General features: G+C 47.4%; 1 protein-coding gene across 4 annotated transcripts in view; it reads left to right on the top strand.

Annotated features, from left to right (window-relative positions):
* Nucleotides 1-17,465, top strand: part of brip1 (BRCA1 interacting helicase 1) — a 76,154-nt gene that overhangs the window by 30,063 nt on the left and 28,626 nt on the right. For 2 of the 4 annotated variants that reach the window (XR_006022728.1, XM_042062852.1), the window contains exons 17-25: nucleotides 1,888-2,000; nucleotides 2,295-2,377; nucleotides 2,714-3,031; nucleotides 5,974-6,855; nucleotides 9,238-9,804; nucleotides 10,814-10,899; nucleotides 12,384-12,447; nucleotides 13,666-13,884; nucleotides 15,906-16,069. Coding sequence is in view for 3 of the 4 variants with exons in the window: in XM_042062852.1 (XP_041918786.1) it covers nucleotides 1,888-2,000; nucleotides 2,295-2,377; nucleotides 2,714-3,031; nucleotides 5,974-6,855; nucleotides 9,238-9,804; nucleotides 10,814-10,899; nucleotides 12,384-12,447; nucleotides 13,666-13,884; nucleotides 15,906-16,069 (2,496 nt within the window). In the remaining variant the exon portion in view is untranslated. The remainder of the gene's footprint in view (nucleotides 1-1,887; nucleotides 2,001-2,294; nucleotides 2,378-2,713; nucleotides 3,032-5,973; nucleotides 6,856-9,237; nucleotides 9,805-10,813; nucleotides 10,900-12,383; nucleotides 12,448-13,665; nucleotides 13,885-15,905; nucleotides 16,070-17,465) is intronic. The other 2 variants (XM_042062854.1, XM_042062853.1) reach the window with 1 other exon arrangement.

Genomic DNA, 17,465 nt, shown 5'->3' with positions numbered 1-17,465 from the left:
GTGTATGTCCGTTCACACATACAAATTTGTACTTTGCTTAAAATGTAGTTTCTTATCATGTTTCTTATTGAGCCCTTAATTTAAAAACTAGAATGGTCACAGAAGACCTTTTGTTTTTCTAACTGGATTCTTATTGTTGGGACCCAGAGAGCAGGTGGGCTGCAGTACACACACACACACACACACACACACACACACACACACACACACACACACACACACACACACACACACACACACACAGAAAACTTCACATCTGCACAGAGCCACTCAGCCATGAAGTATGCCTTCGGGCCAGACGTGTGTTTTTCAAGGATGAACAGGTAGAAGAGAGAGGGGGGGGGGATGCACAGCAAAATAGGAGGGAGAGAGAAAGAGAGAGAGGCCCTATCTGCTGACATTTGAACTAATCCCATGCGTCCAGTGGCTCTCCTTGCACATTTAGGCCTTTTTGGCTAGCAGCGAGAATTGGCTTTTTCACATATGCAAGCTGTCATGTCGGATGGCGGCGCGGTGCAGAGTGGCGGAGTGAAGGGCCCGGCGCTGAAATGGACTCTGATGGGGAGGAGGGGGCGGGGGGGGTCTGACGGGTGCGGCCGGAGGGGAGCTGGCCTTTCGCTCTGACGGCTGGATCTCACAGCAGATGCCCCCTAACCCTTCTGGTGTCAGTGAGACAGACAGCTGCTGACACAGGCTCACTCATTTACAAAACACACACACACACACAGTCACCGGTATTGGCCTGCAGATCTTGTGTTTGTTGTACAGACAGGGTGGCAGGTTTAAAGCCGATGGATTGTGGATGGATGGTGTTTCTTTTTTGAGAGAGCTGCTACTACATTTGTGTGTGTTTGTGTGTGTGTGTGCGTAGATGTGTGTGTGTGCGTGTGTCTGTTGGCCCATGCGTATGTGTAAGATGTTAACATGTCTTTCTGAAAGTGTGTTTGTGTGTGAGGCGACACGTTGTACCTGCCATGTCCCCATGACAGGTGTGTTGCTGTCTCTCCCTCTGCGTGCGTGCGTGCGTGCGTGTGTGTGTGAGCAAACGGGCACATGGCGCCTGTCAGAAGCAGTTAGCGGCGGCTCCTCAGGTCCACCCCGTCCCACCGGGGTGAGGCCTGGCTGAACTTTTCGCTTGTCAATCTCCCAAAAGGTTAGCCGCTAAAACGCAGAGCGGCGAGCGAAAATTGATGGATGCCTCCGTGGCATTTCGGCGGTGAACGGGACCGGACTTGGTGCGCCATGCCATCTTTCTGGCCTTCACCCAGGCTGGGCGGGCACACACACGCACACACACACACACACACACACACACACACACACCTCACTCACCCCCTTTCAAAATGGATCAGTCACACAGGGGCAGACAAGGATAAAACATTTTTTTAGGTTTACCCTGGGGTGTGTCATCTACATACAAATCGACCCACCCCCCTTCCCAAACACACACACACACACACACACAATGCAATCACCTTTCTTTTCTCTGTGGAATGATTCACCCCATTACTTCCCTCTATGCCCACTATCTCTTCCCGTCAGCAAGCTTGGCACTGCCACAGCCCCAGCCAACACCCAGCCACCCCCAAGAGCTGCCCAGCCTGCCAGGCATCATCCACCCCCTCCTCCAGAGCGTCCACGACCCTCCTCGACCTCTCCCCCCCTGGCTCTTTCTCATGGTGCCCAGGGCGCTAACCGTGGTGTTCACAGCTCGGAGCGTTCTGGCTTTGATCCACACCAGTGTCGATACTGGACCACATAGCCTCAGCGAGCGAGCGAGCGACACACTCACTGGACTGGAATGAAAAACTACTTGTGTGTGCTGTTCTCATTGTGTGTGTGTGTGTGTGTGTGTGTGTGTGTGTGTGTGTGTGTGTGTTTTCTTAGGTGGAGCTGAAGATGAAGTATAATGATCATCACTGTAAAGCTCGGGGCCTGCTGACTGGCAGTCGCTGGTATGAGATCCAGGCCTACCGTGCCCTCAACCAGGCCTTAGGCAGGTGTGTGTGTGTTTGCTTTGCGCACGATCTGTGTTTTTAAGGACGTGTGAGTATTCGTGCAACTGTGATTCTTGTGCAAGTATTCCGCAAGAGTTCCAAACCTGACCTAGATTTCTTTATTTTATTTTTTTCTTTCCCTGAACCATTTTTGAAATATCTGCTTGAAAACTGAACTACCTGTATCATCAAGTTTGACAAATGACAGATAACATATTTGTCATCACTTCTGTTCATTGCAACTGGAGGGTAAGGGTCTGTCCACACGAAGTGATAACAGCTCTCTCTCCCCTATAGGTGTATCCGCCATAAGAATGACTGGGGCGCCCTCATCCTGGTAGATGACCGTTTCAGGTCAAATCCCAACAAGTACATCACAGGTAATCCATAGGATCTATGCATTCGGACTAAAAGAGTCTACTGCCTAACCTCAGGCTCGGCTGCCTCTGGGCACTGCTGTGGCTCAACTCAACCACTAGGTGGTGGTAGTAGTCCACTGCAGCTCTGAAGTGGGGAAAGCCTTGAGTAATGTGTTTTGGGAGGAGAAAATCATGCTTGACAGACAAACATATCATATGTGTATGCACATGTTCACTCAAGACAGACACGCCTACACAACTAGACATGGCAAATACCCTTTATACAGGAGTTTTGGCTAATGGGGTGTGTGCATGCGCGTGTGTGTGCGTGCGTGCGTGTGTGTGTGTGTGTCACAGGTCTGTCAAAGTGGGTGCGCCAGTTGGTCCAACACCACAACAACTTTGGTGACGCCATGCAGTCCCTGGTTTCCTTCTCCCAGTGCCAGCAGGGGGCAGCAGAGAACCACGCAGCAGGGAAGACGGAGCAAGTGGCGCTCCCCTGCACCCCCTCCTTCTCTGCCCCTGCAGCCCCATTCCTGTCCCCACCCCTCAAGCCAGCGGAGCCAGCCCAGCTCCCCCCAGCCATCCCGGTGGGGGAGTGGAGACTGACGACAGGGCCTTCACCTCAGCTGTGCAGCCCTGCACCCACCTGCCACGGCGCAGACACGGGCACAGGTACACCACTGCGGCATTCACCTCTCACGCTGTACGACCCCGTCTTCACCTAGAGACAGGAGAGGCTCTCTCTGTCTGGTTCAGTTCTCCGACACCTCTGGGTTCTCTCTCTCTCTCTCTCTCTCTCTCTCTCTCTCTCTCTCTCTCTCTCTCTCTCTCTCTCTCTCTCTCTCTATGTATGGTGTTGGCTTTGAATCAGGTTTGTCATGATTCCATGGTTTGAGGAATGATTCAATAAATGGGTGTAGAACCCCTCTCTCTCTCTTTTTCTTTCTTTCTCCCTCTCTCTCTATCTCTGGTGCTTACTTTTTTCTCTCTCCTTCAACTTCCTTGTCTGGTTGACTTTTCTAAGCTGTCTGTGTGTGTCCCTGTCTATCTGTGTGTCCCTGTCTCCCTGTCTGTCTGTGTGTCCCGGTCTGTCTGTGTGTGTCTGTCTGTGTGTGTCCCGGTCTGTCTGTGTGTGTCCCTGTCTGTCTCTGTGTGTCTGTCTGTGTGTGTCCCTGGCTGTCTGTCCCTCAGTGTCCCTCACTGTGTCCTCTGCTCCCCCTTCTCTCCCTTCCTCTACCTCCTGCACTCTAGTTTGGGTAAAGTGGGGATATTTCTGGCAGTGAGGCAAATGGTGTCAACACTCCTTTCAAAACACACACACCCCTTCAAACAACCAAGGCTTTTCTGAAAACAAACCCTATAAATAATTCCAGTGCACTTTGATCATTGTCTCCGTGTGAAAGTGTCAGAGTGGCCCTCTGTTGTTACTTTTAATATGAGCGAGCAGTGTGCTATTATTTTAAGTGTCTTTGAGTCTCGTGTTCGCCATAGTGTCTCGTATCATTCGTTGTGTGTGTCGCTTATCGTTTGTATTGTCTTCAGCTGTTGGAAGTGGCGGATGGTCATGAGCTCTTTGCATAATCACAGCCCCGGAAAACATTAGCTTGGGGCTGGTATTTTATTTATGAGGGGAGGATGTTCGTGAGACATTCCTGTAGCATGGAGCCTGTGAAGCCCTGGGACGGGACAGGAGGGGAGAGGGGGGCAGCGCAATCTGGGATGCTTTTGGAAAACAACAGTGATGAATTAGTAAAGGGCCACAAAGATGCAGGGCCTCCTCTCCTGGGTGCTCCACTTTGGCTTATTCAATCTCCAGGGTTATACAGTAAACACTTTCTTTCTCTCGCTCTCTCTGCTTCTCTCTCTACTTCTCATTCTCTCTCTCCCTCTCATTCTCTCTCTCCCTCTCTTTCTCTCTCTCCCTCTCTTTCTCTCTCTCCCTCTCATTCACTATGCAGTGTGTGTGTGTGGAGGTATTCTTTGTGTGGCACATGATGTGCGATGTGTCTTTTCGCAACTCAAAAGTACCAAATATTTGATTACTGTCGCGTGGCATGGATTTGATCCTACGAAGGTGATTTCCGCTTAGGTGACTGCCTACTAGCTCTCAACAACATGGCCCCCAGAGCGCTTCCGCTGAATCCCAAGCAGGAGTCGGAAGCTGTAGCCTGCCACTTTGGGTCGTCACCACATCCAGCCGGCCCGCCAGCAACACACCCTCATCTCCCTGTCGCCACTTTGTACTTAACACTTGGCCCTGGAGCAGACAGTTTAATCCAGAATCACTTCAGCACGCCACTTTGAATGCATGTGGAATGCATTGTTGAATTTTTCATCACAGAGTCTCCCCCCAATGGATTTGAGCATTTCCAGCTTTAGCAGTCAAGCTAGTTAGGAAGTGAGGTGCCTTGGGAAGCTCTTTGTGTGTGTGTGTGTGTGTGTGTGTGACAGAGAGAGATGGGTCTCAACTCGGCTAATAAGACATTTGCATGATGCTCAAGATACAACGAGGCAGTGAGACCCTTTGTTTAGTGACGAAGAGGATGATGACGATCACTGTGGTTGTGATGGCGATTAGGAAGATGATAAAGATGTTGATGATGAGGGTGATGATGATGTAGGGCTAAAGGAGGGTGTGTGTGTGTGTGTGGGGGGGGGGGGGGTCATTACTCCTCTCCCTACTCTTGAGGCGCTCTGCTTGACTGACCTGTGGCCTCAGCAGATGTTGGACTGTTGCTGTTAATTAAGGCCCCCTGACCTTTATTTGTGCTAGATTGAGCGTGAGCGCTGCCGCTCGCTCGGGACATCTGGGGGAGGAGTGGCACATGAGGCCTCCAGCAGTATGTCCTACACCACCCCAACCCCCCCCCCCCCCCCCCCCCACTTGCCCTCGCCCCAACCCCAAACTTGGCTAGGCTAAGTCAGCCTGTCACGTTGAATTGACTTGCCATATCAACTCCACTTTGAATCGGTGTTGTGTTAGCCCAATGTTGACTTTTCCGCTATGCAGCTACTTGCCAAAACGAGAAAATAAAACTTCATGAGTCTTAGTTATTTGGTTACTCTTTCACGCGTCTGCTGAGAACAACTAGATCGCCACACAAATAGAACTTGAAAGTTTCAGATGTTGGATAGAAACGTAGCCTAAACTTGCTTACTATTACTTTCAATGATAGCGTACGAACTACTTACGGAATGATATGAAAGACGTGATTCATAGCTCAAAATCCATTGCCACTGTCATATTTTTGCAGTTGTCATTATAGCAAAGATCCTTGATTACTGACCAAGATAGAGCAATGTAATTTGTTCGCTCCACTTCAACACTGTCTGGTTATAGGCTGCAAAATGATTGGACCGTCGAACATTGGGAAGTTAAATTGAACGGAACTTGCAATGGAACTTGTGAACTTCTGCAGCGTTCTGAGAATCTGTATAATAGGCTAATGATGGGCTGCTTTCAAAATAGTTATAAAAAGCATTGTTTAGTTTTGGCCTTGAAAAAATATGTCTGGCCAATATTTTTGTTTCATATACCAGCCACAAAAAAGTTGATATCAACCCCTGTGTGTGTGTGTGTGTGTGTGTGTGTGTGTGTGTGTGTCTTTTGACAGGTGACCAGAAGGGCTCGCGTCCTCCGTTGACTCCCCTGGCAATAGGTGAGAAGGGCAACAAGACCCCGAGGCAGGGCACCCCAAAGCCCCTCCACCAGTTCTTCACCTTGACCCCCATCAGCGCTCGCTTCAAGGCCCCCATCTTTCACCCCAAGAGCAGCAGCAATCCCACATCCGACCCCACAAAGCCCAGCGCCACCTATAGGTCGTGTGCAGAAGAAGAGACCTCACCACCACTGACCACCCCACATGTACAGGCCAAGCCCCCTAACCCTCTCCCTACTATTGAACTGACTGCGTCCCCAGTAAAGGCCCCCCCTTGCCCCATACCCGCAGAGGCGGCCAGTCTCTCAGGTCCTGCAGTGGACGCTGATGGGGAGGGAGAGGAGGAGGAGGAAGAGAAGGAGGAGGACCAGACCGTCTTCTACAGTCCGGAGCTGTTTGGAGATGAGGAAGATGATGCTGCTGAGGACGACGAGGATGATGAGGACTGCGTTGTGGTGGTGCCAGAGGAAGAACCTCCGCAGACGACTGAAGGGAGGCCTCAGAATGGCATCCCAGAATCCTCTGTGGCAGCCACAGCCCTTGGACTTTCAGAGGAGCCATTTGGCTCAGTGGAACTCGGGAGAAGCAGCCGTGCTACTACTGCTTGTGGCCAGCAGGGCAGCGCCACGTGCACAGACTCAAAGAACAGGACCGGGCAAGGGCTAGCAGAGGAGAGGTCAGCGTTGTGCAGCAGCAGGAGAGCAGGTAGCGAGAAGGACACCACAGGTCAGATGTCAGAGCAGAGACAAACGCAGCAGCAACAGACTCAGGGCAGACAGGCAGGCAGCAGGTCACGCAGGCTCTCCAGGTCTAGGCAGAAAGGGTCATCTTCCTCAGGTAAACTCACCAGCTACTTCTCCCTTATCCCACAGGCACAGGTCTCTGAAGTGGTCACCATAGATGACTAGGAGCAGCACAGGGGCACTGGTCAGTCAGTCCACTGCAGCAGGCAGGAGTGATATACAGCTCATTAATGTGGGAATGGGAAAGTGAATGCGTAGAACATGGATAATGCTTAATGGTCTCGTTATGTAGTGTGACAGAGCCGCGCATGTATCACTAATGAACGCGTTTCACTCCCCCCACACGCACACGCGCAACCCCCCCTCCCAAAACAGTTTTAGATGCACAGTTGTGATTTCCCTTTTTAAAATCATTAAAACGAAACGGTGAAGCGCTCAGGCTCTCTTCCCTTTCCTCGAAAGGCGAGAAGAGGAGGCCAGGGTCGTGGGTTGTTTTTAATGAGCTGTGCTGTTATGTGGGTTATATGCGTGGGGGGATGTGGGGCGGTAGGGTGCCATAACACGGCTGGCTTCACATGATTGCATTTAGGCCCGATGCTGCTCGTTCTCTCTCTCTCTTTCTGTCTCTCTCTCTCTGTCTCTCTCTCTCTGTCTCTCTCTCTCTCTCTCTCTCTCTCTCTCTCTCTGTCTTATCCCATCTTATTCTTTTTTTCTTTTCTTTTTTTAATCAAAAATGTACAACCCAGTAAAGTTTTAATTATGTGTCCTTTTCAGTGTATGCAAAGGGTAACACGACAGGAATTGCTGTGTGTGTGTGTGTGTGCATGTGCATGCTGAGAAAGCCGTGCCAAGCCATAAACACTCACAGGAAGCTTCCCACCATCCATCTTGCCAGCTCTGAGAGTGTAGCCGATCACGCTGATTGCATTCAGGCCCTCGGTAATTGTCATTTTTGCTCATAAACCACTCGAATAGATGGTTGTCGTTTGCGGGCCAGCTCCATCTGCGTAGCAACTGTGCGTGTGTTGATAGCGGGGCAAAGGGCATCGGAAGGTGACAGCCGGTCCCTCGTGTGCGGCTGAGCAAGATCTGGCCGATGTCTCTCTGGCTCTGTCCCTTCAGTCTCAGGGCCAGTTCCTGAGCCCACACTGACGCGCTGTATTTATGCTCTCTGGGACACTTTTGTCTCTTCTTTTTTTTTCTTTCTTTCTTATGATTTCAGTGAGTAGGAGTGAGGAAAGGGGAGAAAAGAGAGAGATAGGAGAAAGAAGGATGGTTTTATGTCTCTTCTGTCAGCAGTAGAAAAACATGATGCAGATTTTACTTTTGTCTTATTCGAAATGTATTTTGAAGATGACAAAATATTTTCAAAATCTCTCTCCGGTGATGTCTTCAGCCCTTCTAAAATACTGTGTATGAAATGGCCAAGGATCATGTTTGTACTGTGTCCCCATGTCTGATTTATTATCAAGGTTTCTCTCGTTGGTAAAATTATTCATGTATTGTGTGTTTCGTACAACACTGTCTGAGATTGTTTTGAATAAATAATGTCATCAGCACTTTGTCCATCACCACTCAACCCTGTGGAGGTCCCTGCTAATGGCTTTCATTACCAATAAACAAAAGAGAACCTGTGTGTGTGTGTGTGTGTGTGTGTGTGTGTGTGTGTGTGTGTGTGTGTGTGTGTGTGTGTGTGTGTGGCCGCTTGTGAATGTGTGTGCGAGCGCGTGAGTGGCTGTGTGTGTGTTCGTGTTCGGATAGTCCGATCTGCATTACCATGATTTTTTAAGGGGGCTTGTGTGCTCATTGTCGGGAGTAGTTGCTCTCCCCCGGTTGATCTAATTTACGGCAGAGAGGGGAGGAGGAGGGCCCAGGCAAATTAAGCACCATTAGCCTGACAAGATTTGTCTCATTAGAGCAGAGCTCTCCAAAGCTGCTAGCGTCGCTAATGTTTGGGCTACTGAAGGGGGTTTGGAGGAGCACATTCAATTAAACCTCATCCTTCTTCATCTGCCCACCCCCCTCACACACACGCACATACACACACACACACACTCACACCAATGTAGGAGGAAGGAAGCGCATTCGTTACTGTAATTGCGCCGGCCATTAATATCAATATGACGAAGCGGCGCCAGTGGAAATGGAAGGGACGCTTGTCCCATCTTTTAGATGTCCTAACAAGCTGCTGCCACGCAAGATGGCGGGTGAAAGAAAGGGGGGGGGGGGGGGTAAAACAGCTGGAACAAGTCCCAGTCAAATTCCATTTGTTCCCCCCACAGCCTAATTAAATTAGCTTCATTTTGACCCCTGTTTACCCTTGTGGTTTTAGCGACACTAATGCGAATGTTTACCTCCGTCTCTCTGCGCCTGTCTCGTCCGCTCAGAGCCTCTCTGCCGTGATGTTGGGCTCGTGGAGTGTAATCCTGATGAACGAGGTGGTGCAATCGTATTGGGCTTTCTTCTCTATCGACAGGTCGCGGCGCTGGAGAGGGTTTGGACACAGCAGGCGACGCCAAGGCGGAGATTCAGGGCAGACGGCGTGGAAGAGGCAGGGGCACGACAAAGCGGCCTGTGTCTCCACACACACTCACCCCGACTCAGCCACTGGCGACGTGCAGGGCAGTGACCGCCATGTGTACGTCCAGAACAGGGTGTGAGAGCCAGAGAAGTGTTCGAGCAGGGAGCGGCCAAGGTTGTGAAGCACCAACCAAAGGCAAACAGCCCAGCGTGTTCTGCCAGCAGTACAGCAGGAGCCTGCCCAAGGTGGCAGTGCCCGCAGTGCCAAAGACCTCCAGAAGGAGGATGGCAGGAAAGGCCTCAGCTGTGCCCCCCTTGCAGGGTCAGGAGGAGGGTGAGATGGCCTCGCTGAAGGGACGGGGGCATTTAGAGAGGGCCCGTGCAGGCCCGCCAATAGTGGGGTTTGAGATCGTCACCCCTCCTCAACAGAGTAGACTTGCCTCTCTTGTGCAGACTGCAGAGGGAGAAGGCAACAAGCGAGAGGAGGAGGAGGAGAGATGCCCCACCGAGTCAGCTCAGACAGGTAGGAGTGCTGCAGCAGTCTGGAGCAGCTGGTACGGAATCAGGCACAGAGGCTTTTATGGAGAGCGGTTTCCTGGACAGGGCTTTGCTAAGCCTAGTCCTAATCAGGAAGAAGAGAACTTGAACAGGAGATCTATGAATATTTCCACTAATAAAGGGGTTTTAGTTTAGGGCTAGGCTTAATGCATGTCCAGGGAACCGGCCTGTTTGCAAACTGATTAAAATGTTCCTGATATTGTAGGCTATTGACACACGGTCATTACAGTCCCAGCAGGTTGCTTGAGATATGGGTTCATAGGCTCCCGAATTATGGCTCAAAAATATTGGATCATGGTGTTGTGCCGTGATATTTTCTCATATTAAATAGTGTGTCACTGCAGCAGGACAAAAAAACGTTTGGGAAGCACTGTTTAATGTTATATATGCATTTCATAATTGTCTGTTTGCATTGAAGACTACCATGATTAGATATTTGCTAGCACTGAATACTGTAGACCAGCCTTTTTTAGAATGTTTATATCTGCCACTTGTTTGTATTTGAGTTAAATGCAAGTGTATGCATCTGAGTCAGTGTGTGTGTGTCTTCAATGATGTGCTGCTGATGATTGTTGACATGTGAGTCCTTGAGGGCTGCCTGTGTGTGTGTGTGTGTGTGTGAGGGTGATGTGGAGTTGAAGTTCAGGCTCTGGTGTGACTGACGTCCTCCATCCACGCTGCCATGTCAAAGACACCCCTCCCCATCCAGAAACACCTCTCTCGTGCACACACACACACACATACACTCTAACACACCCAGCTTTGTCACAGAGATAGTTCGTCTGCAGTATCCAGTCCTGCGCCTCAAGCCTGTCTTCTTTGCCAGGCCATGCTGAGACACATATTCTCTCCACACACACACAAACACACACCAGTCCACTTCTCTCTTCTCTTCCCTCAGGTCCCTAAAGGGCACAAGTGCCGCTGAATCGGTCTCATCTGAGATGTTTTAACGTTTTCCTCTTCCTGTTTAGAGTCCTTAGGAATCAAAGTTCAGAGGTCACGCCGGAATCGCAAGGGAGCCCAGACAGGAAGAGGCAGCCATCAGCCCGAGAGGGAGGTGAGTCCTGAACAGTGTGTTTCAGGGCTTAAATTTCACTGCGGGATTGCGGGTATTGTGCATAATTTGTTCAAGTCCCGCAACTCTAGCCATCATAATGCGAGAAATTCCAGCATATGTTATTGAATGTGTGTGTGTGTGTTGTCTGTATTCTACTGTGACCTTGAATTTCAATAAAGTATATCTATCTATCTATCTATCTATCTATCTATCTATCTATCTACACTTTTACAGCCTGTCTGATGACGTTAATATAATCATGAAGTGGCGTGAATGCGGTGCTATTGACCGGACGGATCAACTACCGAGTTGAATTGAACATAGCCTCATGCAGACGCAGACACACACACACACACACACACACACACACACACACGGAGAGAGAGAGAGAACCACTTTGCGCTTACGCAAATAGGCTACGCAACCGTGGCAAACTTTTACATCTGGAAAGAGCTCCTTGGTAACTATCCTGCTACTGTAGGTCAGGTCACGTCAACACTTGATCCCAGAAAGATTGTCTTCGACTTGTTAGTTTTTTGAACATTTATTTTATCTAATGACATAGAAAACATAATGAATTGCATCCACATATCCTTATGCACTATGCACAACTTTTATTCACTAGCGACTAGCCTAAAACCGTCAGGCTGAAGGGAGGCTAATTACTCACATATTTCTTAAAGTGACAGGCACTCAATTACACCTACTCATCACCCATAGATATATATACTGACAGTATATATATCTATGCTCATCACCAATGTGCACTCAATTAGACCTACACACCACATTAAAGATATGCCTAAGTGTTATAGTTTAAACGTCAATATGAAGCTTTCAAATGACTAAGTATGTTTAGCTACTAGTAATTACTAGTAACATGCCTTACATTAAAAAAACATTATTAACTAAATACACTCTATATGAATTTAACATTGTGTGTATGGAGAGAGTCAAGCAGAATCTAGGATGTCCACTGTTGTGAATGATCCCACTACAGTATATATTACTGATGACATCAGGGTGGTGGGGGGGCCCAAAATCAAACACTTTTTTTAAAAAGTATCAAAGAAGTATCAAAATCGCACTTCTTGACTTGGTATCAACCCCCCCCCCCCCCCCCCCCAAATTGTGTAAATCCCCCCTACATGAATAACCTAAGGGGGGAATTCCCCCCTTTTTTGAAAAATGAATTTTAAGCCCTGGTGTTTACAGACAGGTGGCCAGAAGGTTTAGGTTCAGTACACCTCCAAGGTCCTCTCATATCCATGTAATGGCTGAAGGAAGAGAAGCTCTCCCCTACTTTTGTGTTATTCACAAAGGAAGCCTTTCGTTCTATGGTAGTGGGACCCAAGGGGACAGATCAGTGATAAATGTACACATATAGGTTGCATTGTCAGATATGAAACTATAAACACTCAGTAAATGTTTTTCGGTGTCTTGTTTGAAAGAGATTGACTTGGGTCTTTCTCTGTCCCCCCCAGGCTCCGTGTATGAGTGGCCTGCACTGTTCTGTTTGCGATCAGGAGCTGCTCTCTCTTGCGAAAGGTAAACTCTCCACCGTGCTTACCGACACACAGAGCCACTGGCTCCGGTGAGATGTGTGGTGAGGCTAATCCCCGCTGTCAAGCACCTTTTCTGGAGAGCATTCGGAGCGTGACGGTTTTGCCGCGCACCACTGCTAAGTGCAAAACCATGCGTGCTTTGATCAGTTGCAGGCTGGCTGACTTGGACTAAAGCAGGTGGAAAATTAGAGCCTTCTCCAGAAATTGATCTGTGTGTGCTTCCTGGATATTACTGGTTGGATGTGAGAAGTGGCAGGAAGGCTTATTTTTGGATCTGGCCTCAAATCTCAAACAGCACGAGTCAATTTTTACATTTGAGTAAAATGATATTCAATACAATATAATATTATTTATGTACACAAAGTTCAATATACACTGTATTACACTGTAAAATTTACACAAGAAATGTCAAATGATGTACTTCTGTGTTTCAGCTGCTATAGGTGTATCATAATGGTTGAGCTGAACCACAGTTAGTGAAGCCTTTCTTGACTACATTTTTAATTCCTTAAAGCTACATTGTGTAATTTGGCTGGATTCTTAGCAAAACAAAAATGTTTGTTTTTGTTTTTTTTTTCAAAACTATGTACTCATTCATGTGTATGTTACTTCCACCAACAAATCAAATTATTCTGGTAAGCATAGAATCTGAATCATAGAATACATGTTTCGGCCTCGGTTTCATACCTTAAATTCTAGCTCAGCCTTTCGCATTTGTCGGTCACTTACCGAAAGACAGAGTTGTGCTCGTGGCTGCTGGGAAACCCTTAATCTCTAACTCTTCTTACGGTGATAGAAGACCACGTTAGCATTATCTTGAACTACATATCTTGTACTGTATTATTGAATATTGTTAGCACGGATAAGTTGCTTGCTGAATATAAACCAAAATAACAAATCTATATCAACATTATTTATCTTGCATGAAGTATATGAGCTATAGTTTCACAGACTAAATTACTAAATGCAATTTACAATTATTTTTCTAAAATAACCTCATTACAAGAAGGAATACTCGATAAAGTTGTGTATGACTTGTAACGTCAGCTAGGACATTTATGGTGTGGCTTCCGTAGCTAGTAAATTATGCTTGGAGAGGGAGCTAGAGTCTGTTGCAATATACCAGCTCACCGCTAGATAGGAGAAGAAAGCAGCACATTGGCCACATATGGATGTGTTGTTTGCTGTCGGTGTGTTGCAGGCGTGCTGTGTAGCATTGTGTGCGAGCAAGAGCCCGTGGTCAGCCTGTGGAGGAGCTCCAGGTGGGCCGGCCGAGCTCCAGCCCTCTGCCCCTGCCCCTGCCCGGCAGCCATCCAGCTCAGCAGGGCTCAGGACCCGGAGAGCCCCCTGCTGCTGCAGGTGGAGAACATCGCCGCCCTGCAGGGCCTGCAGAGAACACTACTGCCCTACACAGACACAGGTAACCTAAATGCAGCATTATTTATGTATGAGTCTATGAAATATTGATGTGAGTGTGTGTACTGTATATATTTGTTTGTTACCTATGTATGGTAACATATATGCAGGGGTGAAAGTAGTTTTTATTTCTTGGTGGTACTATCATATAGAGTCATAATGCGCACGCAGAGCCCGCGCCGAAAATTTCACTTAGCCTAATTATTTATTATTTATTTACTTGTTTATTTACTGTATTATAGTCTACTTATCAAGCATTCACTAGGACTTCTTATCACTCTAGTATCACCCTTTAACCCACCTGTATCTGTTTTTGATTATGAATAAATTGCAAACACTTAATTTCAACCTTTATTTATTTATTTAGCCTAGTTACTCTGCTCGCTCCCACTTCCAATCGTTTTTTTTTATATAGGCTACTGTATATCATGAAACACGTTTCTTTGAGTCATCATGCCTTTTTATTTGGGAGACTGCAACATACTTCTGTCCGCTAAAACACTTTCATTATTGCTGCGCAAGATCTGGTTAAGCCGTACACGCGCTGTCTGTCTCTTGTCTCTCCAGCAAAACACTGCACACATAAAACCAGAATAGGCTATTTAAACATCAACATATTTTTCTTTAGCCTGTATGGTTTTTTTTATTTGGGAGACTTTCCAAAAAACGTCCGTCTGCTGAAACACTTTGGATACCAGTGCACGTTGGCGCAATTACTGTAGGCTACTGTACGCGCGCTATAGCTTGCTCGTTGTCTGTCCAGCTAGACACGATTCAGTTCAGAACAATGTATATGAAATATATTTTGGGGGAAACGTGTTGCTTCTGGTAATTTGACGTTAGCAGTTGTGTTGTCATGCTGAAAGTGCTATATTTTTCAGAGACAGTATAGTTTTCTTTCCGGTACGGCGTACCCTCTCCAAATATTTTAGTGGTACTCCGTACCGGCCAGTACCAGCTTACTTTCACCCCTGCATATATGCCAACAATACAATATATGACAGCAAAACATTAAACATTGTAGATGAAAAAATATTCCTTAGTTAAGAGCCAAATGTACAATTGGAATGAGAGTATGTATGAATCTCACACCGTCCCAGGCAGTGTGTGTGTTTTGGGGTGTGCGGGGCGCGGGGGGGGGGGGGGGGGGTTGAAGAGGCCCTCTCTAAAGGCAGTGCCATTAGCTTTAAGTAAAACTCCCACCGAAAGCTAAGAAAACACAGCTGTCCCAGCCACATCAGCCTGAGAAAGGTAGGCTGGCTCCCTGCCAAAGAAGTGACTGGCAAGATTAATGCAAGATGGAGGCGATGGAGAGGAGGAGCAGGAGGGAGGCCTTGTTGGAGTCATTTAAGAAAAAGAAAAACACCGGTAACCCCTTTTTTAGCGTTTCTGTAGCAATGTCTAATTGTGCTCTCCTCCTCTGCTGCCTCACATGCAGGGAGAGCTCACTGGAAACACGAGCTTCAGAAAGATAGTACCACTGACTCGATCAAAAGCACGCACACACACACATACACACACACACACACACACACACACACAAACAAAACACCCACGCAGCACTTAAGAGTCTGTCTCTCCCTAGTTCCTCTTGGTGATTCATGTGGATACACAGCTGTCCTCATTAACATCAAGAGCTGAAAAGCACCTCAGAATTATCACACTTTTCCCCGGATTAAGGTGTTTGTCTTTCCAGCGGCAGCCTGCCACTATTCCCCGTGTGGGCACGCCGGCTCAGCTTTGAAGCCCCTGGCTCTCCAGTGCCGGGTTGTTGCACGTGAAATGGGGCGTACGCACACCACTTCGCTCTTGCTATTCTTTTTCCGTTCTTGTTGTTTTTTCTCCCCTTTGCCCCTCACGCCCATCCCATCCCCCGGTCCGTCTTCCAGCTGTAATGACTGCCGATATCTTCCCTATCTTCCCTGTTCTGAATACACGCGCACACACACACACACACACAGTCAGTCAGTCAGTCTTTCTCCGATGCATTCGCACACACGCGCCTGTTTTCTTTTCTCTACGCAGGCGTGCAGGCGGGTCCGTGTGTGTATAATGCACGGTGGGATCCGGCCGAGTGCTCGGTGACGCTGCTGCTGCAGTGCCAGGGCTGCGCCTCCCTCCGGCCCTTGGGACCTTTCTCCGCCTCAGCCGCCCTCGTCCAGCATCCCAGGGAGCCTGGCCAAGACCAGGTGACACACGTGCGCGCACATCACACACACACACTCATATACCTATGCTGTTGTGGCACACATATATGGTCAATCACATTCACACATTTACATGTTGATAATTAATGCATAAATATATGTATTTTATATATATATAATTTCATTAACTTGTAAAAGGCATCATGTAAATAAAACTGGGAGTTAGAAAACTGCCTCTGTATACTGTATTTCAGCAGTAGTAATAACCACTGTAGGCACGCAATATAAAGGGATCTAGTCAAAGAATCAAGCACCGGGGACAATATCTTGAACAGTTTGCTCAAAACGTTTTTGACAACAAACACGCATACGTAATCCACTTCTGGGCCCGTATTCACCAAGAATTTTAAGGCTAAAAGTAGCTCCTAACTGTCGAATTTAGGAGAAACTCCTAAAAATAATGGGCGTATCACTCGTAACTTTTTTTTTTTTCACTAATAGTAATTCATGAAGCATTTTAGCCCTAAAAGTAGCACCTAAGTCTGGGACAGCTTACATATTAATTTAAAAAATGTTCCAAAGATACAATTCGTATGTTTCATTAGGCTACTAGGCTATTTGTTTTGTCTTACTCTTTATTCATTTAGGCTATTTATTCAGTTATTCATCATCTTCGTCCTTTGCATTACTTGTGTAGCACACGCATTCTCAGAGCAGTTACCTGTCACTCGTCATCATAGGGGAGGTTTTTGGAATCATTCCCGCGTTACAATCATCAGCCAATCAAGGTGGTCACTTCAGTCAAGCTTGTGTATAAGTAATGACGTCATCCATAGCAACGAAAACTCACTCTTAGTTTAGCAGTTGTACTTTTCCTTACTAAGACTAACGACCAGACGTCGTTCATCAGAGGAACGCAATGTCAGAGTTGATGTCCGACGCACAGGGATATGACAAAATAAACAAGCCTTTTACATTGTGTTTTTTAGACAGTTTTTTTAGACGTAATGTCCTTGTGTACCAGAGGGGAGGGATTAGGGGGAGTTCACCTATTCACCTCTATTAACATTCGGGTCAAGGCTGGGCATGTGTGGAGCCCACTAGTCAGTTACAGTAGAACGATCAATATCAGCCCCGTAATCTGTCTCACAAGCGAGAGGATTAATGCAATGTCCAACTTTTTTGAATTAAAAACCTTATTGACCAGATTGCCGCCCCTTAAGCCACAAGCTGGACATGGCCACCTGATGGTGAGGTTTGGGGTCTGAGTTAGAGTTAGACTCTTTCTTTTCTTCCTTCCTTCCTTCCTTTATCTGGGCCTGACAAAGAATCGTAAGGTTAAAAGTAGCTCCTATTTAGGGGTAACTGCTAAAAATAATGGGCATGAGCCGATTTCTTTTTAATTACGTATTCTTAACTAGGAGTAATACAAAGCTTT

This window comes from Alosa sapidissima, chromosome 15, assembly GCF_018492685.1.
Source record: "Alosa sapidissima isolate fAloSap1 chromosome 15, fAloSap1.pri, whole genome shotgun sequence".
NCBI lineage: Eukaryota > Metazoa > Chordata > Actinopteri > Clupeiformes > Clupeidae > Alosa > Alosa sapidissima.
This window is presented reverse-complemented; position numbering and strand designations above follow the sequence as displayed.